This window comes from Agelaius tricolor, unplaced genomic scaffold (genome assembly GCF_023055355.1).
Source record: "Agelaius tricolor isolate 1412-34295 unplaced genomic scaffold, bAgeTri1.0.p SCAF_7, whole genome shotgun sequence".
NCBI lineage: Eukaryota > Metazoa > Chordata > Aves > Passeriformes > Icteridae > Agelaius > Agelaius tricolor.
Window position 1 is genome coordinate 30,634,017 of NW_027269267.1, and position 24,856 is coordinate 30,658,872.

Sequence of the window (24,856 nt, forward strand, 5' to 3'; positions counted from 1 at the left end):
GATGATGCATTCTACCAGTCCATGTGCAAGATGCTAATAACTGGGATGAAAAAGATTCTAGCAAGCACTTATTATGTTGTGGTTCAAGTGCTGTCAGTTTGTGATGGAGTCAAAAAATGTGAGCCTGCAGCTCAAAAGGGTTCAGGAGCTGTGAGAGAGTGAGTGAGCACTTTGCCTGCTCATGTTCTTCAGATGGATGGTGCTCCCACCTTGACCATTGCAGATTCTTTCTTTTGTATATCCACACTGATGCCACGCGTTGCTGAAAAACACAGTTGCCAAAAGCATCTCTAACACCCACTGCTTTGTTTGTATTGTCATCTCTGTAGTTCCTCTGACAAGATTTCCATTGCATGGAAATTTTTTTTTGTTCTGTGACTTTTGACCACCAAAAATCATCATCATGCTTCCAAGGAACCATCTGTCCCTGCTCTTGACTAATCCCCCTTTGGGCACAGATACCCCATTCTGTTGGGTATCTCAGCAGCCATAGCAGCATCCACCAGCCACACTGCTGTTTCCTGGACCACATTTCTGCTGCCTGACATATTGCTCAGGTTTATTTCATAATTTTTGCTTTTAATTCCTTCACCTTAGGCAGGCTTGGCAGGTTTCTGTAACCCAGAGCTTTTCATCAGTTCCCATCCTCCACTCCATCCATTGCCAGCATCACCCAACCTCCATGGTTTTTAATCTTGCTCCACAAGGCATTTCTATGCCTTCTCTACAGCCTGTTATGCTGTGGAAAAAAAAAATCTGTTCATCACACCTCCCCACTCAGCTCATTGAAATCAGTGCTAACCACTTGGTCTTGCTACAAAACCCTGGAAAAATATGAGGGAAGACTGGTAACGCGAATCAGAAAAGAATCTCCCAACCTTACCCTGATATCAGCAGCACCAATATGTGTGGCTTAGCAGATCCCTTCCTGATCTTTTAGTTGTCACCTTTATTCTTCCTCTTCCTTCTCCATCTGTTTCTAGTCTTCCATTCCTAGTTGATGCTGAATATAAATTAGACTCCTCAGCAGGGAGACCATCTTTTCCCATTTATTATGAACAGTACATTACAGCAGTACATTTATGAATCTTGTCTTTAAATATAGTTTAAATAATTAATACATAGAATTAATAAATAGAGTTAATACCCTTGAAAACAGAATACATTCCAGAGTGGTGGCATCTCCTGAGGAAAACATTGGTTTTATATGAAAAAAAATGTAGAGGGCGGGGGGCAAGATAGTAGAAGATTGGTACACAGTGGCTTAGCAGGGAAGTGTGGCAGATGAAATGCTATTGAGCCAAACACACATAGTATGAACTCAAAATTGATGAAACCAGTGGCAGTAACAGAGATGCTCTGAACAAGCCATAATCTATAAAAGTGCAGTTCAGAGGGAATTGGCCAGTTCTTTATTCCTTATCACAGAGCTTGCAGTTGCTTTCTCTCAGCATGAATAGCATTTTTTTTTCATCTAGAAAATCTCATTCTAGGTTCTGCTTTTTTTTTTCACTTGTTACAAATTAAAATCCCATTAAGCAGCACACCTGCAGTGGGTTCATCTGCAGAGCACTGTGCTGTAGCTTTTAATCCAATTCCACACCTTGTAACATACAATATACTGCAAACCAGGGCACGAAAAGACTGAGGGTGTGCTATTCCGAGCTCTGTTGCCAGAGAGCAAATCAAACACTTTGGATTGTTAAAAAGGGAGAAAAAATAGGACATAGTTAACTTGACTTGTAGGAATGGTAAGTGTTCATCTGAGAGGTCTGTATATACCAGGATACAGAGATTAAACGAAATCATTAACTAAAATGATCAAAAAATGAGAGCAAAAACATGACCCTGCTTGAATTCAGTGTCAAAACTTCTGCTGACTTTAAGAAAGCCGGAATTTCAGCATGAAAAAGCAATCCCCATCAGGAGAGAGGCTGACTGTGTGTCAGCTGTGAGCCCTTCTATTCATTTTCAAAACAAATAAAGTGTGAGAAGTGTGAATGATGTATTCAAAGGGGATATGCCCTTCTGCCAGACCTTTGCCATCCTATGATGAACCCCAATGTGTGCTTCCTCTTGTTGGGTTTATTTGATGTAAAATAAGGCTGGATATCTATAAAATATCTAAGGTTCAGCAAGTAAGAATAGAGAAGACTTTTTTGTTCAATGAAGGGAGAAACAAATCATTTACAATTCCTATGGTGAAAACATTTCCATGTTTCTTTTCTAATTTTCAGCACATCCAGATAATTTTGGAAGAGAAAATTATTATATCATGTACTAAGTTGGATCTTCAAGTTGGAAAGGAAACATTTCTTACTCAAAAAGATGAAATGATATTTCTCTGCCTCCAATGAACAGCAAATCTTCAGAGAAAAGCATCCTGGCTGTAGCATTCTATATGATATGCCATTCTTAATTTTGATAAAGTTTAAGAAACACTGTTTTCATTCTCTTATACTAAAGAGCTTTCTTTTTTTAAATACAAAATGTAAAACCGGGCTAGCAATGCAATTAGTTTAAATTGTCATGTGATTTGATTTGGATTATTTGAATAAATCTTCAGAAGATAAAGGTGAAATACTCGTGGCTTGGTTTTATGGATTTCTTGTATATTTCTGTTGTCAGTAAAGCTGAAGACCTACCTGAGATAATCATGGTAAATTATCTGGAAACTACAGCTTAAATGAATGACTCTGTGTTAATGCTGCTTTGTGTCTACAGTGTTTAATTTAAAATTTATATTTATTGAATATAAAACCTAGCACTAATTCCTGTCTTTAGAAATTCCTGCTTTGTTTACCATTTCTGCAGGATACAAGAGTCAGTATCTCACATAGAATTCTATTAACCAAAATAAAATAGTCTGTATATAATGTTACTATTTTATTATGTTCAAAACTAGATTGTTTGGGCTTGTTCTGTAAGTAACAAGCAAAGACATTAATAAAGAGAAACCCTGGCATAAATTCATAGAAAATAGTAAATACAAATGATGAGATTTGTATCTTGCATGCATCAGATTGTGTGAGGAAATTCCCTGAAACACCACGGAAATGGGGGGTTTAGCTATTTTTGAAGAGCATGCCTGCAGTGAGTTGTCTGTGCCTGCTTGCTATTTCAAGAAGGGACAACTGCTTCGATATTTTAAAAAGGGACATATCCTGAATCAGAGAAAAGCACTTGTCAGGAGCTTGGGAAGCTTTCACTCATTTTGGGTTTGGAAATCTACATTGATTTTCCACTTGCATCTCCATTCCTCTGTCTCAGCTCAAGCTCTGAAGTGGGAATCAATTTTCAAAAGTGTGGTATTGCAGCAGATGTAGACAGGGCCATGTGCTAAAGGAAAAGGTAGTCATGTATTCAACTCTGCAGAAAAGATTAAGAGTTTGGTGCCAAAATTATATTTTCTTGGGAATCAGAAATTCCCAATCAGAAAAAAGTTTTAGGGTCTTAAGGCCTATTGTACCCATTTCCACTATTCCTTAGGTTTTATAGTGGAGGAAAAAAAGGGAACAGGGAGTGTAGGAAAAAATAAGCTAAAAATAATCAGTATTCTCCAGTCCACTTTTATTTATAAGAGTTTAGATTCTAGATTAGACACCTGTTCTCAGGGCACAATTAGGCAGAAGTTGTATCAGTAGACTGATCATCTATTCTTCACAGATATGAAAAAGCAAGATGTACCTGAGAACCTTCTGACAGGCAAAGGCTTCTGAGAGATTCATTCTTCCCTGTCTCCTGTGTTTCTGAAATAATTTTCATGAATGCAATGGAAGTTTACAAGCATATGTTTTAAAGAATTACAGCCTTGCATTGCCATATTGACGAGGTCTACTGCCAAGAAAGGAACTGTACGCACATGTGCCTTTATTAAATTGGGCTATTGATATAAACTCATATACATGCAAATCTTTGCCTAATTAAAACCTTGCCTGGAAGACGTTTAATAGCAGCTCCCTGAATTTGCATATCAAAACCGCATCCTTGCAAGCACCAAACCAATGCTGCCTGCCACCTCGGACTTGGGGTCTTGCTGTGACTTGACCACAGTGCCCAAACGAAGCTTTCCTTGCAACGGGAATGTTCACACGGACATTCTCCCTCGTGGATAGTCTTTTCTTTAATAAACGGAGAGGTCGCGCCGCCTCTGCCCGGACAACTCCCTCTTCTCGGCTTTGTGGTGCGTGTAAAGAACCTAATACGTGAGATACCTGCTGGACCGTGCACCTGAACCAGGGGCTCCAGCGCTCTCCCAGGAGCCCCGCAAGGGACAAAGGCAGGGTTACCCCGCAGGGAGCTCCGCGTGGGCTGGGACCCGCCAGGGCCCCAGAGCGGCACGGCCCGGGCTGGGGGCAGGACACCGAGGCGTGACGCGACTGCGGGGCCATCGGGAGCTGCCGTGCGCGGGGCGGAGGCGCTGCGGGGCCATCGGGAGCTGCCGTGCGCGGGGCGGAGGCGCTGCGGGGCCATCGGGAGCTGCCGTGCGCGGGGCGGAGGCGCTGCGGGGCCATCGGGAGCTGCCGTGCGCGGGGAGGAGGCGCTGCGGGGCGATCGGGAGCTGCCGTGCGCGGGGCGGAGGCGCTGCGGGAGGCGGCGGCGGCCGCGGGAGGGCGCGGCGGGAGCGGCGCTGCGGGCGCTGCCGCAGAAGATGTCGGCGCGGCGGCCGTGGCCGTGCTGGCTGCTGCCGGCGCTGCTGTGCGGCGGCGCGGGGGGGTACGTGGTGGTCAGCTCCGTGTCGTGGCCGCTGCCCGAGGCGGGGGCGGCGGCGGACGAGCTGCACAGCTCCTCCACGGAGGAGGCGCTGCCCGCGCTGCTGGAGGAGGCGGGCGGCCTGTGGAAGCAGAGCTACCCGGCCTCGGCGTACCGCGAGGATGCGGCGCTGGGCGCGGGGCCGGCGGCGCGGCGGCCGGGGCAGGGGCAGGGGGCCGCCCCCTCCAGGATGTTCTCCTACCGGCGGGAGGGCGGCGCGGCTCCGGGACGGGCCGGGACCGCCCGCTTCCTCGCCCGACACAACACCTGGGGCTTCGTGGCGACGCGGGCCGCCCGAGGAAAGGTACGGAGCCCGCAGCGGCCGCGGCACGCGGTACCCGCCCGACCACGGAGCGGCGCAAACTGCGGAGGAGAAATCGTGCTCGGAGCTCAGGGAGGGAGGATGCACGCTAAAAACCGCACCAGAGAGACATCTAAAATAGTAAAATCTCAAGGCCAGAAAGCAGAGCCGCATCGCAGGGTTTGGAAAGGGGCTGTTTCAGGAGGATGAGGAGGAGAAGGAGAAGAGCCTGCTGGGCTACCACAAAATCTGCCCGTCCGTCCAGCTATACCAGCTTAAAGGAGGATTTCTCTGTCAGGAACAATAAACAAAATAGCTGGGCTGCTATTGGGGTCATTCTTTTCTCCAGCTTTAAAATATTTCCTTTTTTAAAGTGAAACGTTCGGATGAGACCCCACATCCAGTACCACTCAGACAAAAGGGGAAAAAAAGAGAAATAATAATAATAAAAAAAATACATTCTTAACTTTCTGTTGAAAGTATTCACAGATTAATTAGCTCATGATTTTGAAAAAAATTTAGAAGCACGTAAGTCTTCTGGAAGCTTGGCGGAGTTAGTGGCAGTTAATGTTATTGTGAAATACAAAGTAACAGATTGACAAAAAGATACTACTAAATTAATTTGTAGGCAGACAGAAGAGGCCTGTAATTCTACATCAGTTTTTGGAAATCCTATTAAGCCATATGATCGTAACTTGGTTTATGCTCTCACCAGAAACCCTCAGTGGAATTATAGCCATAAGATAGTCTGCAGTTATCTGACTCCAGACAGAGCACAGAAGTAATACAGAAAAATCTGATTCATAATAAAATTTGAAATTTTGAGGGTGGTGTTTGCTGCTTTGAATGCTGAACTATGCTGCCTGTGATCACAATTATTTTTGAGAATCCAGAGTAACATTAACCTTGCATGACAGACTGAGTATTTTAAGCAATGGGAACACATCCTGCAATATTACTGAGAGCCTTTTTTTAAAATTGTAACTCTTAATAATAAACAAGGATTTGTATTTTCTAAGTTATGTAATATCATTAAAGCATTATTTCTAAGGGAAGCCAACAAAGACCATTTATAAGGACTATAAGCATTAAAATTTTAAAGGCATATAAACATTAAAAATCAGAAAGCATGCTACCAGGTAACAACATCATCCAGGGTTTTCTGATTAACTATTCATATTTAATTTGATTTTGTTATAAAAGATTTAATGTATTGACAGATAATTTTACTGTTTAACATTTAATAGACCATGAGGAAAAAATATCTGAACACATGAAAAAAAGGAGCAATTAACTGAATACCTGTCATTGCTATTTACAATGGGATGAAAAGCATAGGAGGAGTATATGTCATTCTGAAGCATATTAATGAGTGTCACTACTGGGCAAGGACATTTTTGCATGCATTATAACCACTGTGTGTACATAAGGGCAGTGTATGGGAGAAAATATTTTTGAAAACTTGGCTCCTTAGTGTCCCCTCTCTGTCATGAGAGGAGATGTTACTTTGGCTGGCTTGGTAGTTGAGACACCCCCCCATCAGGGACTTGATGTTTCTGCCCAGGAAGCTGAGCTGATGTCCAGTTTGACTTCAAACACAACTCTAACTCAAATGCTTTCTTGTTTTTGCAAACCGATGCAATCACATTGCAAGTCAAAACCAAAAGAGGAGGCACTATTAGAGTAAAAAGCAGGCTAAATTATGCTCTATATCCTTTTGGGTTTAAGGAAAGATACCAGCAGTGGTTTAGAATTAAAATTTTCTGGCATCAATGGCAGCAAAAAAAGAAATTCATGCACTTAGACATTTTTAATTTGGTAGTTCCTTTAAGCTTAGTGTAAGAGAAAATGTTCCTGATAGTGTCATGGACAGGACTAGAGAGAAGAAATAGAAGAGAGATCTGTTTTCATAGAAGTATGATAGATCTAATTTAGAAGAAATGCTCTCATGATGATAGCAGAAAGTGGGAGCAATGGGGCTGGCTGTCCTCTCTGCTAGAGCCCTTGAGGGAATCCCCCCCTTGAGAACTGTCTATGTGCAAAGAGGTAACCAGTTGTTTATTTGGATTTTGCAGATCCAAGGTATGCCCTATGGGAACTGTTTACTTCTCAGCGATGGTCCCATCAATAACAGCACTGGAATCCCTTTCTTTTATGTGACACCAAAGGATAACACTGTGACAGACCTTCTCAAGAATCCCATGGCTTCTCTGACCCTTCCAGAGGCAGATGGAAATTTCTGCAGGTAACAGTTTTATCTGCCTTCTACCACCTTCAGTGAGAACAGAGACCTCAGAGCAGAATGCTGGGTCCCCATCTTCAATGCCCTGCATTTATTTTTGACTCTCACAATCAGCTACATTGGTTGGGGGTTTTTTGGATTTTTTTCCCAGTAAATTCCCCTGGTAAAGCATAGTAGAGAAAAGCAGAGGTGTCACAGAAGTATATTGTAGCATCAACAGCTGGAGTGGCTTTCAGCTTGAACATTGACATACCTAAATTTAATCTCTTCTTGGACGTGCCTACATAAAATCTAGGTGTTCAGGATCCTATAATAGTCTATAGTTATCTAGCCAATAAAATCCACAGAGTTTTAGAGGCTATCCAATTCACATCTTCACTCTGCTGAACTCTGCTCTGGAGGCCCTGCTAAATGCCTTGACAGGGCTCCAGCTCTCTGGGTTCTGTAAGAGGATCTCAGGCTCTCAGCTCACAAATTATATGCTCAGGCCCATGACACTCTGTCTGATTTCCACCTCTTCAGAGAATATGATGGAATGTGATATCTTTGCAATTTTCTTACACCTTGTATATCACGAACAGTCAGTAAATGACCCCCCATATAGAGAAATCCATGTCTGAGGTTTACCAATCTACATCCAATCCCCAGTGCTTCTCTCCAGAGACAGCGGTGATTGACTTCTTAATCATGTCATAGAATCACAGAATGGTTTGTGTTGGAAGAAACCTTAAGGGCCATCTAAGATTCTAAATCCAACCCCCTGCCATAGACAGGGACAGTTTCCACTATAGGCATCCAGCCTGGCCTTGAGCACTTCCCAGGATGGAGCATCCAAAGCTTCTCTGGACAACCTGCTCCAGGGTCTCATCACCCTCACCGCAAAGAATTATTTCCTAGCATCTAACCAAAACCTACTCTCTTTTAGTTCAAATCCATTATCCCTACATGCCCTTGTGAGAAGTCCCTCCCCAGCTTCCTTGCAGGCTCCCTTAAGCTACTGGAAGTTTGCTTATAAGGTCTCCCTGGAGCCTTCTCCAGGCTGAACAACCCCAACTGCTCAGCCTGTCTTTGTAGGAGAGGTGCTCCAACCCTGTGATCATCTTCATGGCCTCCTCTGGACTTGCTCCAACAGCTCTATTCCATTCTTTGCATATAATGAATAACTTCAGATCCCCAAAGCTTTACATGTGTAAAATGTATCTATGAAACCTCAAAGATGATTCAATTTCCCCTTCCATTTTTGTCTCCTTGAAAAAGACATATCTCTACCATATGTTTGTTTACAGTCAATCATGTGGCAAACTTGGCTGGGTCAGCCTTGTGTGAAGTGTTATTTACAAAGGCCTCTTTACGTGAGGAGGTACATGACACTGAAATTGTGTCAGACAGAACTCTGTTACCAAAGCAGGTCTTAGCTGACATTCCAAGGAGAGAGAGAGAGAACTGGTAAGAACAGACTCCTTCAGAAAGAAATAGCATTAACAGTTTTTATTCCACCTTAAGGTCATCTTTGGGGAAGGAGAGGTTTTATCTTAAGACTAGATTTCCCCAGCTGAGGATTGCCTTGAGTATCATCCCACCTCTCAAGCCTGCTAGCTGAGGAGAACCCTGGGAAAAGCAGGGAATGGCAAATATAAAACATTACTGTTACACTTATCTGTATTTGGGTTCAGAATATATTGTTTTCTAGAAAGTTATATGGTGGAAAAATGAAAGGTTTCTTAGTCCAAAACAGTACAAGTAATTTCAGGCTGACATCCTGTTCACAAGGAATAGAAATCATGGCTTTCTCTTACAATGTCAAACACCTAATAGGAGACTTCTATCACCAACATTTGTTAAGGTAATTCAGTCTTGAATGCTTGAGGAGGTCAGTGAAGTAGTGAAGTTAACACTGGAATGATTCTGCTTATTGCTTAAATATTTTCATTAAATATTTTGGATTAATAATTTAGAAAATAAACATATCCGTTCTTTCACTGCAGGTTTAATGGCACTTATTCCTGCTTTCTGAGCTTTTTCATTCAGTCTAATTGTTAACTTACTATCCAGACCAAGTGCTTAAAAGTGTATTTTAAGTCCTATGTCCTACTACCTAATGCCCTATTTCCAGAGGCCCAAGACTCAGAGCAGCTTCCATTGATGATGTGGTAATGTTGAGCACTTCTGAAAACCACACACCCACTTAGGCACTTAAGTGTGGCCTTTGATCCCTAACTTTAAACAGCCACTCTTGAAAGTCTTTGCCTCTTATGGCTTAGCAACATCACTGCCCTATTTACCTGTTTGGGAAGTGCCAATTCACAACAAAAGAGAAATGCTGCGTGATATTACAGAAATATGAAATCCCTATACACCACAAACCTTTGAGGATATTTATTCGATGTCTTTTTATTACATCACTATTAATTTCCAAATCCCTATTCTTTTGATCAGTATGCCAGATATTTGCTGCTGCTTCTTTTGCAGCCAGGGAAACCTGGATTCTGTCACCTGACTCTCCCATCCCCTCTGCAGCCTGAGACTGTGCTCTCTGTTGAGAAGAGCTCTCTGGGCCAAGAAGCTAAACCTGGATTTCCAAAAAAGCTTAGTCCAAACTAATTACCATTTGCCACATCCCTACTCTCCCTCCCTACCACCAGTCATGTGCTACCCTGCCCCCATCACTTCTGGGCTTTGCCTCAGCCTGAGCTGAAAACATAAATGTGAAGAAAATTATCCTGACAGTAAGAATAAGTTTTTTTGCTGATCTTTCTTCTTTTCATCCTGTGGCCAGTACTGTTCCTGGCCTTGGAATCCCATCCCCACCCTCCAGCTGACCATATGGTGGGCCTATTTTTGCTCAGTAACCCAGTGGAAACCTCTTGGGTTTTTTTTTCTGGATGAGATTTCTACTGTCTTAGTGACTTGAATCAGCTCCTCAAGAGCCAGAGAAGAACAAAGAAGAGGTGAAAGGAAAAGAGAAGGTGGTGGAAAATAGAATATTCTCACTTTAGCAGGTAATCATACTCCAAAAATTGAGCTTACTACTGAATTGAGTACACAGGTTCAGAGTTTGATCACTGTTCCATGCATTATTTATTTTACCTCCAGTTTCTTTTTCATTATTTCTGAAGTTCTCATCTGGAATAGATGTTGGCTTGCATTAGTGCAAAGACAAGCAATACAGACAATGAAAAGCTGTGTCTTTACATGAGCTACAGTTTTTGTTTTTGATGGTATGAAAATGTGAGCAAGCTTTAAGGCTGTCTCTCAGCAAGGAAGGGTATAGGCAATGGACTTCACCTTTCTTCTCTTCCCTTTCCCTATAACCAGGGTCAGAAATTAATGTATGTATTAAACTAGGAAACCACGAGTGATATTTGCATTTGAAAGCAGCACCATCTGAAATGGCAGCCCAGCCCAGCACCCAACTGTTACCCACTCAAGGGCCTCTGTGGGCAGTGCGACACTGAAGAAAACAGTGAGGTGTCCAGGCCCTACTGCCAGGGCTTGGGGTGGCCTGTCCCCAGCTTCAGTGTGCACTTGACCAGCTGAGATAGACAGGCTGTGCCATGCAAACAGCACACAGCATCCTCAGTGCAGAGCTGCATGTGATGGCTCAAGTTTGGTGCAGCAAAAGTCTTCTTTACTAGCTCTATATGAGAGGCAAGACCTTTCCCTCTGTGAGACCTCAGGTCCTGCTAGTATTAAAATGGTATCTGTGAGGTCTTCTTGGCAAAGGAAAGTGTCATTCTTGTCAGATGTTCTCTTCAAGTGCATCATTAATTGTTTTGGTTTCAAAATAATTATGTAAAATAGCTAAATTAGTAATATTCTGTGTGAGAAAGTTCATGTCCTTGCATACCAGCAATGCATTTGCAGCTTGTTTTCATGTGGAACTTCATTAGAATTCCATTATTAATCTACTCTGAGTTGCAAGAATCAAAATAAATGTGAAAGCTGATCAGTGCCTGTAGCCAATGCTCCTGGGAGTATTTGGCACTCTCCTGAAAAATGCTTCTGACCTATTGCATGCAAAAGAAATATCTGGCCTTTAAAAAGAAAACATAGCTGACATTTCGATGTCTTTGTGTACCTAATGAGTTTCAAGTGACTTCTGTACACCAATTTGATATTAAATTTATTTAGTAGCAAATTTCATTTGTTTTGTTTCAGAACAGACTCAAGTTCCAAACCCTGACAGTGAATATTTTCCCTTTCAAGGATGTGAGGAATACAGACTGGCCTTTATGGTGCTCCAGCCTCAATATTTAATCAGCTAGAGAGAAAATTTGAAAACCCTAAACTAATAAGAAAAATAACATTTAATAGTGAAAGAAAGAGAGCTGCAATGCATCTGACTAGTCACTAATTGCAAGACATTTTAGTATTGCAGCAACAGTTTGGATTCCTCATCTCTGACCTAGAGATTACCATTTCCCAGAGGGAGATGGGCTGCCCCTCTCTGAGAAGGCTCTGATGGCCAGGATAGAGACAGCATTTGTTAGTAACTACACAGAATTTTATCTGAAGGCTGATAAATGGATAATAGAGGCAAGAAAAATTAAATGGTTCAGGGCTATAAATAGACTGGTATGTCTATGCCACTGACAAGCTGAAAAGATTGAGTTCCATTCTTGCAGCTTTCAGAGGGAGCAAGACCAAGCCCGACATTAAAGCATAGAGCAGCTATTGTTCTAAACACATTTCACAACACACAGGCTGCTCAGAGGATTCCTCTTTCCAAGTAAGCTCCTCAGTCTGCCTCATTACAGCTGCAGCCTGGAAAACAGGCAATTAATTTTAAACGTGTGTCACCTCCTTGACATCAGGTTCAGCACATTCACAGGGACACACTGCAGCTTTCTTAGAGAAGCAGCAGTTACATGGCTGCCATGAGCTGCTTTTCATACAAGGGAAAAGCAGCAAGCTTTGGAGTCAGTCTACCTTTGGTTTTTTCCTGCTATTAGTTGAAGATGATGTTTCAAATCCACACTGCAGACCATGAGTGATTTTCATGAATTCGGATTCCCCTCCTGATTTATGATCTCCATCAGAGCCATTTTACCCACCATGCTCATCTGGTGCTGGAGGTAGCAGATTGGCATGATCAGGCAGATGTCTTCAGTGGACATAAGCTGACTCTGTAGGTTTCCTAAATGCTGCATGGAAAACGTTGGCAGGAAGTGCTGAGCCACCAAGCCATGGGAAGAGAAGAGGAATTTTGTGGGTCTGGGTTCCTGCTGTGTGATGGATTGGCAGCACACACAAACATCCAGCTTCATTCCCTGGGCAATCCTGAGGGACAATAAGGCTGCCATGGGTGGAAGGCACAACCTTTGAGATGTCATATGGCCACTCAACATATAACTACTTTGTAGAGTCACTGTTGTTAATACGAGGATTAATATAACAAAGAAATCTGGTACTGTACCTTCACACAATGAGAAATTACTCATGAAGAAGACAAAGGCTGAATTCAAACATCCATTATTTTTTGAGATCCACCTCCTGATTCTGTGGCATAGATATATTTCTAGTTCTGGTATTTATATTGGCCCTTTTTAGTCATATGCAAATAATTATGTCAGTAGTTGTTCCTGAAAAATCTGTACTTAAAAAAATTTGTATTTAAAAAAATTTAAAAATGCACGTACCAAATTAGAAAGTCAAACATGAAACCTACTATCATCATGACCCAATACACACAATACAGCTCTAAATTACTATTTTCCCTGTATTCTTAAATAACCAACTTCCTAAAATCCCTTTTCTAGTGAAATAGTGTTTCTCTGATTCTGTTTACAGAAATAGTTGATGCTGTGATTCTTTTTTTTCTGCATGAATTGTCTATGGTTAAACTATATAAAAGCTTCCTGTCTGAAACACAGAGTTCAGCTGAAGAAATGCAGATGTTTTTGTCAGTGGAGAGAGGCAAACAGACTGGCTTCACATAACACATTGTAAGTAAAACATTTTACAAAGGATTATCTTCTAGAAAGAATGAAATTATTTAAAACACATTAACTATTATTAACATTAACATATTAAACACATTAACATATTAAAACACATATACTAGGAGCACAGGCTCACTTAGATGAATAGAATAGCCACTACACCAATACACTTTAGCTCCCTGGCTTGGCTTCAGATTCAGAACAGAAGACTTCTTCCAAAAGCAAAGATGTTCTAACTACCTTTGCTGGCTCCCAAACAGGGCTGATAAAGACATTCTTGTGAAAATCAGAGCAGGGCAGATCTGCCTAGCCATATCTGGTTGAAGGCCAGCAACAGCTTTTCAGATTATGAAATTGCTTTCAGTAGAGATTTTGTTTGACGTTCATGCCAGGCAGATTAGCAGCACCAATACATTCTTTCTGCTTCAGAGACTGGTAGTTAGTGGTGAACAAATGAAATGAATGAGAAGAGTAACTTACTTTTCAAAATTAATCACATTTCTGAATCAAAATTATATGCACTTTACACTAATTCTCTTAGGACTGAGCATTCCCTCCCTTCCTTTTTGTAAATTTTAGGGGACAAAAATCCCATGATGCATTTTATATAGCAGAAAATAACTGCCTTTTCACCTTGTGCCCAGTTTGAAGAGGAGCTCTGTGCAGGGTGTGACAGAGTCACCTACCTTGCATCCATGGGAGGTGACAGGGATGAGCTGTGTCAGCAGCCAATCCCCATCTCCTAATTACATGGGTTTTCATGACTGCTACCATTATAGGAGAGCTTAGAATGTGTGGAAGCAGTCATTGCCCTTATGCCACTCAGGAGCTGTGTGCTTTAAAGTAGAAAAAAAATGTAGGGAATTTGTTCTCTGGGGCTTTCTTCTTGGCTCTCTGTGTCTTATTTTCTGCAATAGGAGAAAGCTCTTTCCCAACTTCTCTTCAACTCGGAAGAAGTAGAGGCATAAGAGCAGTGATTTCTCACATGGCAGTGAGAAATGTGTTCAGGGGACATATGTGTATCCTCCCAGGGAGGATGGAAGGTCTTGTTTCCTCAGGAGGAGAAGGATGTCAGCTCCTTTGTGGGAAAAGGAGTCTGGGGAAGAAGAAAAAGAGAAGGATTCCTCTGCATAGACCGCTGCTTCCACACCCAGACTGGAACAGTACTGAACCCTCCTGCCTTTCTCCTACCAGTTCCTTCTTGGGAGTACATGGCTTTCCTTCCCAAGTGCCTTCCAAACTCTTAATTTGCTTTTCCTGTTGATCTGTGGCAGATCAGTGTCACCTCACTAATGGATTGCAGAGGCTGAGAATGAAGATAATACTCAGGGATACTTTGGTCAGAAACCAGGAGACAGACCACCATCAGTCAAAGCAGAGATCTCAGCTGTGAAAGGGAATCCTAACCAAGTCCCATCATTATCTTATGTGCCAATATAACCACAGCAGCTTGAAGTATAGGTTCATAACACCGAGACTTGGATAGTTGCTGCATAAAAACCTTCTAATTAAACTCCAAGAGATGGCTAGTGTAGTAAACAATTTAATGAGTAGGTGGCACTCTTTACTCTGAACCACTCTTGAACCAGGGCCCAGAAATTGCGGAAGTGTTACATAGTAAAATAAGTGGGACACGGTCATTAGCAGTGTGCTTTGCAGCATTGCATTTCTGTTGGGAAATACTTTTTACTTGGATGCAGGCCTCTCCTTAAGCTCAGTAAAGCTGGCACCTTTGTAGGTGATATCATCTCACACAGTTGGAAGAAAACTCCCTGGACTGGGTCAAACTCTGCATACCTACTTTGCTCACTGTAAGCAGAGGAACAGGAACAATCAATTCTTCTGTCTTCACAGATCAGATGAATAATTCAGATGATATCTCTTAATGCACTGTTTTCTTATATAATGCATAAACTGAATCTTCTTCCATTTTAATCTGGCCTTCCTAATTTTCTGCAACAAAGCCTATGTATTTGAAATAAGTATGAAAAAAATGTGTTCTCTATTGCTTGGTTTTGTTTCACAGTTACCTGCTTTCCTTCCCCTCAGTTCAAATTTTACCACGGCATTCATGAAGTCCTCTCTATGGAGACAGAGGTCTTGATTCTGATAAAGACAAACCACCTGAGAAACCACCTTGGGTTTCCTCAACAGCGCAAGAGTGTCACCATCTCTACCCCTGACTCTGCCTCCCCCTCACACCCAGTCAGCAGCACACAAACATTACATAAAGCTGCTCCTCTGCACCTACTTGTTCTGGTGCCAGCAAAGATGAGAGGAACTCAGGGACTGAGAGCTGAATATGTATTTGTACAGAGGCAAGAAATGTCTAGTGAATGCATGGTTTGACCTCTACAAATGCAAGTAAGGAATGTTTAAGTAAATATCCCTTTATTATCATTAGTAAAAATATGACATAAATCCCTGACTATATCACCTTGCTCCAAGGAAGCAAATCCTGCATTTGTATTAGTTGCACTGGCAACAACACTGAAAACTGAGCACCCATTCACATTTAAAAATGGTAGCTGTAAGTTTAGTGGGTTTTGATGGTTTAAGAAGTATAAAAGTAATCAAACATCATTAGAGAATACTATGCCAAAAAAAGAAATGCAGAAGCAGATTCACTTCAGAATATGAAGGATTTCTTTGAAAAAGAAAATACTAATGCTAATGTCAGATTAGAATACAAGGTTCCAAGATTTCCTGAAACAAAAAACCTATGATAAGAGGCAGAACTGAAGGCAAAACCAAGAAAGTAATAACAGTGTGCTGAACTCAGATGTATCATTGCCCTGTTCAGCTCTTCCAAAACTTCACCTAAAACGATCACAACAAATAATTGAGAAAAAAACAAACTGACCCTCCAGGATATTATTCCAATATGCAAAATTCAGTTTGAATAATTTTTACTGGGAAGATAGTATTATGTGTGTCAATCAGTGTAGCACCCTGCTTCATGAGAACGTACAGAAAACTGTAAACAGAAGAAGCCAGGGGGGAAAAAAATCAAAACATAATAAAACCTATTCAAGCTATGGATGCACAGTGTGTGGGCTTTGTTGTCAGCCAAATATGTGGAGAGCAGGTTTTCATGTCAATTGTGGAAGAGTCACATCAGACACTACTCCTATTAGGCAAAACTTTCTCAGCAAAGGCAGGCAGGGTTCACTGCTTAACCACAGCTACATCAGCTCTATTGCCTACTCAAAATCAAATACTATGCTTTCAGAATAAACATGGACTTGCACAAAAACACCAAATAATTGTAATGTGAGAAGCTCAGACCAAAACTTCTCACTGCTCCTGATCACATTCAAAATCTATCACCTCAATCTGCTCTGTGAAACACAGACATCTTTTTATAACAATATCTTTCAAAATCCTCTCTTAAAGTAATTAACCACATATTACCTAGGAGCTGTGTGCAAGAAAGACACCTGCAAATATTCCTGCTTTTCCTGGCTCTTCAGTTGTTTTATGATACTGTTTGGCTGTGGAGGAAATTGTATCATATATTCAAATGCACAGTTGTTTTAAAGCTGTTGCAGTGTGATGCCATTTCCTGTTTCACCTGTCCCAACCCCCCAGGTGTGCCAACCTCTCCCTTCCCCTCCCCCTGTCCCCCTGTCCCCGGGCTCAAAAGGAGATGGGACCATGCAGTCGAGATTCTATTGGGAGCTGTTACGAGGTCTGTCATCCTGGAATAAAACTCTGCATTAAAACTCCACGATAGAATCCTCTCTTTTTTCTCTTCACCGTCGCCTGAACCTTTTCCACCAGAGGTAAACTGAGTTTCTACTGTGGCTGGATTTGTTCTGAGTGCCCAGCTGCAGCATCCAGCCAGCCAAAGGTATCTCTGAGGTGAAACACCACAGCTGCCGCCTTTGGCCCAGCAGCAAGGGCCAGACGAGCCCAGGCACGTCCCACCCGGAAATATTTGGATTATTATTCAATATATAAAGCAATTTTCTGAACTCAATTTCTGAATACATAAACATATGCAGAGGGCTTTGGAAATAGTATTAGGATTAAGCATAAAAGATAACAATAGATCAGGAGATTGCTTCAAATAGACTTGAACACTTCACCATCCAGGGCAAGACTGTGAATGTGCACTGCCCTGGCTGCTGGACACACAGACCCTCAGCTGACACCCTCTGCATATGGGATTGGCTCCTTTCTTTTCAGCTGTATTCACTGTATTTGCCTTAATTTATTTGTGTTTTGGTGGGTGAGCATCTCACAGGGCCATGGATGCTGGGCAGCCACACAACACCCAAAGCCCATACAAAAGAAATCCCAGGAGATACAGGTGTCCCTGGGGCATGGAGCTGTGATCCTTAGGGAATCCCAAGAGCTATGGGTGTCCCTGGGGCATGGAGCTGTGTTCCTTAGGGAATCCCAGGAGCTATGGGTGTCCCTGGGGCATGGAGCTGTGTTCCTTAGGGACAGAGCACTTTCAGGACGCTGGAACCCAGACATGAAGTGACATCTTCAGCAGGCACTAGGAGTCAGTGCTGAGGATCTGTGGTGTACCAAGGTGATCATGTAGACAAATTTGTACTCTGCATACACACTGATAGAAATAAACCCATGTGCCTGGGCAGGGAATGCAGATTTTTGAGTACTCAGAACACCACTTTTATAACTTAAAAGATTTTACTAGAGAAAATTAGACCATTATAAGTTGATGTGGACAGAAAGTTTGAGCCTGATCTTTGGCCTTGACCCTTCCTCCCATCTGTAAGCATGGGAGAGAAAAACAAGTGGAATTTGTCCAAAAGTTGTAAAATCCCCTTCAGACAACTGCTGCTCCAGACTGAACATGTCACTGAAATAGTGTCCCTGAGATGATGTGACTGCAAATGGCACTTTGGGGGTCAGGCTGCAGACAGTGGCAAGTGTTTACCGGACATAGTCAAGTATCAATCAGCCTCCTGTACTTCCTTACATATCTCTGTTCATGACCCTCTTTAGAAAAGCAGCTATTTTATCTAGTGAGCTACACAGTCTCTCATAACCATCTGTGGAGAATCTGCAGGTGTTAAATTAGCTGCAGGAGGATGCCCATATGTTTCCTGCATACACTAGACACGCATTAAGAAATATAACCAAAAATGAAGCCATTGCAGATTGCACACACTTAAGGCTAAAGGGCTCAAGCCAAGATCTTTAAGTAAAATTGTACATGGGTGAGATGTAATTTACTGTGATTAAAACACAGTGAAGAAGAAAAGCAGCTTTCATTCCCTTATGTAGTTTCTTGGGCTGACATGGGAACATGGTTCCTTGAGACACTAAGCAGTCTCAAACTGCTGGCAACAGGACTTTGGGCTGCTCAGTATTTGCCAGGATCAAGCCTTTGCAGTCATTTCATATACTATTTTTTTTTTTTTTTTTTTTGCAATTGGTAGATTTACTTATTATTTATATCCTTGTATTGTATATGCCAGAGTCAGCAATTGCACTGCAGTTACTAATGGGAGTGATTTATTATTACTATATACAAAGAGCCAAAATGTAACAAGTACCTTCCCTGGCTTGGTCTGAAGACAATTGGAGAACTTTTCTATTTGGTGTAAAGCACGTGAAAAAGGGGTAAAAAATGAACAAGGATTGATTTTCTAGGATAAGCACAATGAAAAGACCTTATGTTTTACATACAGATACACATATTCATACTCTTTTCTGTAGGCATAGACACAGATTAACCATTTTACTACTTCTCAGAATCCTGAATATAGGTCTGTACATCTGCCTGGGAATACTGCTATTTTCACATTTTTTTACAATCCAATATATACTAATCCAATTTTTGTAAGCATAAATTAAGATTAATCTTAATCTGCTATCTACAGCAGAGCTATGTGTCAGTCGAGTGTTCCTTCCAGACTTCCCCCCTCCACCAAACAGTATAGCTAGGAGTAGAGAAGACCCACAAGGCTTGACAAAGCTTTTTATATGTGAGCAGGAGTCCACACTTCTCCAAAAGCCCTTAAGAAAGCAAGCAAGCTATTACTCATGAGCAATTTTCTCTGTGCACAGAAAAAACGTGATTGATCCAGAGGATCCAAGGTGCACCAGGCTGACTCTCACAGGACAGATGGTCACGGTGCCTCCAGAGGAAGTAGAATTTGCCAAGCAAGCGATGTTTTCCAGGTCTGTATCTAACATGCACGTAGAAGAGCGCAACCCATGGGTTTGAGACAAATACACAAATGTGGCCGTTTGATACAGAAAAACTGAGAAATAACAAGCCTGACCTTTGCTTTGGGGCCATGAATCATGCTGGCTTCTGTGTGGCTTGGGATGACAGACCTTTTAACTCTTGAGGAAATGAAATATGGAAATGCAGTTAGTGTTGGACTCTGGTAAAGCACACGGTTTATAATCTGGGGATTATGAAGATATGTCACCTGGTTCCAAGGAGAGATTCCATAATTCCATGGTGTATTTGTTATTTTTAATGATTCTACCCCACTTTATGGCAGGTAGTGGACTCAGAGACAGAGCAGAGGTCTGCTGCCTTTGGGTTTACAAACATTTTCAGGGTGGAGCTTACAAGTTTAATTACATCTCCTAACATTCCAGCTGCTTCAAAGCCATAGTACTGACTGAACAGTCTCCTTTGAACAGATGCAAGCACAACCCAGATGTGTAGCACACACACAGGGTGTGCCCCCATGCCTTTCAGTGGGTTTCCAGAATTACAGGCGTGAAAAGCCTAAACCTTAACTGGAGCACACACCTCCCACACAGGCTGCCAAGGATTGTCCTCCAGGTGCACCTTGCCTGGTCAATCAAATACTGCTGGGAAACTGGGATGAGCCTGGATCCAAAACAGCCCAGAGATGATATTCCTTCTGACCTACAGGACGGGGTCAGGGTGGGACTCTGTCAGTGTGTGCCACCAGTAGCAAAAATGGGACCATGAACAGATGGAGCCATATTGACACACAAGCCTTCTTTACAAACTTCACAGGAATTAGATTTCCATGTGATCCAGAGTCTACCAGTGCCTCAGCAGAGGATGCTCTGCTGTCAGGGTGGAAGAGTCAGAATGATAAAGTGAGGGCTGTTGGGGCACATCCAGTGCCAGCAGCATCTGATGCCACTTACCAACCCCAGAATCATAGGTGCTCAAAAGGACAACTCAGAAAATGGTAGGAAACACCATTTTCCCAATGAGAGGGAAACCAAGAGGTTGCCAAACCAAGCACCTCTGCTGCAGGGTCCTCTGTAGGAGCAGAGGGCAGTGAGCCAACCCTGCCCAGACTTGCAGCACTTCCCACCCATGTTCCTGTGAACACTGACTTGAACTGTGGTATCCACTCTGTGCATGACTGCTGAGCTTCCCACAGCTACACTTGCTGGGGTTTGGGGAGCAGACATCTGCACCCAGTCAGTGAGAATCTGTCTGACCTAGCTGTAAGGGAGACCAGAGAAATGAAAGAAAAATACAGGATGAGAAGGCTGTCAGAGATGACAGCTTGCAGAGACAATGCTCTGGCCAGTTTTATTAGCCCTTCCTCTATCACAATTGCTACCAAAGATGTAGTATTTTCAGGATGCTGTTTCCTTTAAACAGATACAAGCACAACCCTGATATACATTCAAAGAGTCTTCTCTAACTATTTTTCACTTACTCAGAGACCAAACAACATCTATCTTTAGAGATAGTGTTCTGCAGTGGGGGAAGGTGGCGATTGCTGGCTGCCTGTGTGGCAGTTCTCCCCTGACTGGGGTGAGGAAGATCATTAAGCTTACAGCAAGGAAGGGCCAAAAAGATGAATGGTGGTGTTCTCATATCTCAGGTTTCACTCTGGCTGAGCACACCAAGCTGAAGAAAAAAGCAGACTATGCATATGCTTTGGCACATCTTCTAATTTTTTTTTGCTTTTCTTTGTCCCTCCAGGCACCCAGTGGTAAGAAAATGGCCTCGTAGCTATGAGTGGTTCTTCATGAAAATGAACATTGAACACATCTGGCTTCAAAGCTGGTATGGAGAAGTTTCTCCCATTGCAGTAGAAGAGTATTTAAAAGCGGTTCCAAATAAAGGATGATTGAATGGGCTTTGAGATAAAAATCTCCTGAGTTTCCTTTCCAAACACTTTTAAAATTTCATGCTAGATGGTTTCTTTACAGTGATATTTTTCTTCCTCTCCCAAAAGGCTTCAAAATAGCCCTGTCTCACATGGAGTGGAGTGAAAATAAATCAACACAGACTTTCAAATTATAAAGGAGAGGTGGATATTAGCCCTACCCTGCAATGTACAGACTTGTCATTTCAAGCAGGCAATGCGTCATCTGAAATGCTGTTTTTAAAACGCTTTGTATCTGTTTGTTTTGACTTCTATTGCTGTGCACCCACAGGGAAATTACACTTTGTGCTAAATATAATGTTCTGAATTGCAGAAAATGCAAATTGCCTACTCAGAACCCTCTATGTATTGTGGAGGTATTACTGCTGCTTGGTCTCTCTTGATTTGTAAGTACTATAAGAGAAACTTAATAGCTGCAAATTTAGGTATTTAAGTTTAAAAACAAATTATTTGCTAAAGCTGTCCTCATTTGCTAACTTCTCTTTTCTATGTGTGCTTTTCCCTAATTAGATAATTTGATGTTTCACTTGGAAATTGAGTAAAACGTCTCTCTTTAGCAGAAAAAATGCAATCAGTTCAAAAACACAGCTCCATATAACTTGTCTCTGACACAAAGCTGGTTAAACACATTAAAGGCCAAAATCAAATCAGCCCCCCAAGGATTATCTCAATACAAGTATAAACATTCTCCTAAGAAGCACTTAAGTAAATGTTCTCAGCTAGCCTGTTCCTGTTGAGACAGGGAAAGTATTTTTAATAGCCTGTAGTCCCAATTCTTTTTTGCCTCCCTGCTCCAGCCACTGCTTTATTTTTAACTGGCATGTGCAACTGATTTTTTGTAAGCCCTCACTAACTCACTGAGGGGTGGAGTCTGTCCCTTAACTCTTTTTCCTCATCAAGATTTAAAGGGCTCGTTCATGCATTTATTTTTTAAAGAAGCCTAAACTTGGTAGGTATTTCAGGTCATGAAAACTGCTTTTCTTGGTGTGGAAAGTGAAAACTTTGTTGCAAACACATTATGTGAAGGCTTCTTATGTGGTAATACTAAAAGAGTTCAAAGGTATTTTAATCACTGTCAGCTCTTTCTCTAGATGTCCTCCTGGTAAACTTATTCTGCAGTTCTTAAGGGTATCACAGAAAGAAAATTCCCATGGCTAACCAGCCAAGTCACCACACAGTTTGAAAATTATATGGCTGCTCTCTCTGTTACATTAAGAAGGAGACACATTGAGATGGGGTTTATATGCCTGTGGGAAAGGTCTTCCAGCATCCTTGGGAAAGCACCTGAGCTCTGGTCATCAACCTGCACCACATCTAGGCTGGGGAGGAGCCTGGGTGAGTGCCCTGAGCTTGTACAGGTTAATCCCTGGGCAGAGCTCAGAGGCAGCCGCATGAGCAATGATCAGCTGGAAGCCAATTAAGTGTAGCTGAGCTTATTTTGGCTCGGGCATGGAGAGAGAGACAGTCATTCCCAGAACAGCTGGGGACCATGCTGGTGTAACTGCAAGAGGCCCCAGAGTGCCCAACTTAGCCCTAGGGCGAGTCCCAGCCCCCCAGGTATCGCTACTATTCTGATATTCTGTAAGAAGCCAAGGCAAATGAGGGGGGAAACCTTGTTTAGACACTCATTAAGCTTTTTTTATTCTTGTCTCATTGCCAGAGACTTTGTTAGCCATGCAGATCTTTTGCAGAGGTAATTACACAAAAGGAGGAAGTGTCCTGCCTGAATCTATTTCCTTTTTTTTTTTTCTTGGCAGATGAGCTGCATTTTCACATTTGAGTTTGCCCCTTAATCTTGTATTGTGTAATACTGAAGCAAGATGGCCTGTTCTATACAGATTTATAGAATACCATCAAGTGAAATCCTCCTTGATTCCTATAATTTTGCCATGGAGATCTTTGTCCACTATGGATTTGATGACTTTGTCCATTAGGATTAATGGGATTTTAAAACTGCGTTCAACAGGAAGAATACCAGTCCTTGTAAGAGAATTTCACAGGTGTAACATTCCTGTAAAAGTATAATTACACATTTCCTTATCCCAGTTCACTACTATTCCCAGAGAAACCTGAAAACCCCATTCTGCCCCCCACTCCTAAATACACAGAGATTAAGCAAATCCAGAGTACAATCTTAATGTTTAAACAAGCTGAAGAAGAGAGGAAGAATTTTAGAAGTGCTACTGTTACTATACTCTCAATTTCACATTCATATCCCCTGGCAACAGTGACATGGTCCTGTGTCCTAACCATTACCTTACTAACAAGCCTTGAAGCAGTAAGGGGTTGTGTCAAGAAGGTTAGAAGAGCTCTAATAGTTTAAGAAGTCAGTGTGTACTAAGAAAGGTTTTGAATTTACCACACAGTACTTGTTACAGGCTGCCTCCCTGCACACACAGATTAATTGGAGTCGCTTCTGTATTGTAAAATGATGCATTCATCACGATGATTTTCTGTATGGACCTGCTGTGAGGCTCTTGACAGAACCTTAAAAATGAAATGCTTGTGACATGTAATGTGACAAAAGGGGCCTCATGAAGAAATACTGTCTTATATCACCTGTTCTCATTTCATGCTTCTTTAACCCAAGGAATAACTACCATGTGAGTCCTTGAAAGTCTGTAGAAATTCATAGAAATTCATCAAAAATATGACCTGCAGCTTTTGAGTGGAATTTTCCAGACCAAAAAAAAAAAAGGGAAGTGACAGTAGTTTGCTTATTTGAGCTTTATATTATTATTTATAGGCTAGTTTTAACTTTTCTTCAAACAGACAAATGTCTCAAGTAATATTGGTCATCACGTAGTAAGTGATGTTTATTGAAGCTTTTAACTCAGAGTTTTATCTCAAATACCACAATAAAAACTACCTTAAGACTGTAGAGTCTGATTTTGCTTCAGTTCAAGTCAATATCAAAAATGCCATTTATTTATTGAGCTTTAATTATTGGATCAAACAAGTATTTTTTAAAGTCTTGATAAGCTCTTCTGTATTTATTAAGCATTTCAACTAGCTGATGTGTAATTTCCATGTGTTCTGTATTTTCCTTATTTCTGTAGCTCCCCCCCCCAAAAAAGGCTGTGCAACATGGTTAAAATTTTACCTGTGGTATTGGAATATTTAAAAGATGTATTTAGTAATTTCTGTATACTTGAAAAAAGAAAAATGAAGTTGAAAAGTTGAGTTCTCACTTCTTGCTAATTTGGGCAAAAGAAATTCTGGTACAGGATTTAGGCACAGCTATTTTGAACTGCTGTTCTTATTTAATCAAAGAATGCTGTTTCTGATGAAATTTTCATCACTTCAGTGGTTGAAATGCAACCTGTCTCATTTCTGGATGTGTATTGCAATTTGCAATGTACTTTGATTTCTAAAAATATTGAAAGTTGTTAACAAAATGGCCATGAAGAAACGTAAATAAAACAAATTTCAAAGCAGAAACTGTATAAGGATATTCTTCAGTATAGCATTTGCCAGAGTAACCCACATTGTGCAAACAATCATTACAATTTCT

The 24,856-nt window shown here is 41.7% G+C and overlaps 2 protein-coding genes across 2 annotated transcripts in view; both read left to right on the forward strand.

The window, feature by feature from the left end:
• Positions 1-2,581, forward strand: part of RFX8 (regulatory factor X8) — a 32,191-nt gene extending 29,610 nt beyond the window's left edge. The window contains exon 17 of the mRNA XM_071429964.1: positions 2,238-2,581. Within this exon, the coding sequence (XP_071286065.1) occupies positions 2,238-2,284 (47 nt within the window). The 3' untranslated portion in view covers positions 2,285-2,581. The remainder of the gene's footprint in view (positions 1-2,237) is intronic.
• A 2,070-nt stretch (positions 2,582-4,651) lies between these two features.
• Positions 4,652-24,783, forward strand: CREG2 (cellular repressor of E1A stimulated genes 2). Its single transcript, XM_071430788.1, has 4 exons — positions 4,652-5,056; positions 7,129-7,298; positions 19,286-19,399; positions 21,156-24,783. The coding sequence occupies exons 1-4, from the start codon at positions 4,652-4,654 to the stop codon at positions 21,301-21,303; spliced, it is 837 nt and encodes a 278-aa protein (XP_071286889.1). The 3' UTR covers positions 21,304-24,783.
• The last annotated feature ends 73 nt before the right edge of the window (positions 24,784-24,856 follow it).

Bases quoted from the DNA above. Each gene is read 5' to 3' on its own strand.
- CREG2 (XM_071430788.1), top strand. From the start codon at position 4,652: ATGTCGGCGCGGCGGCCGTGGCCGTGCTGGCTGCTGCCGGCGCTGCTG. The intron at 7,299-19,285 runs GTAACAGTTTTA...CTCTGTGCACAG, and splicing joins GCAGATGGAAATTTCTGCAG to AAAAAACGTGATTGATCCAG. The intron at 19,400-21,155 runs GTCTGTATCTAA...TTGTCCCTCCAG, and splicing joins AAGCAAGCGATGTTTTCCAG to GCACCCAGTGGTAAGAAAAT.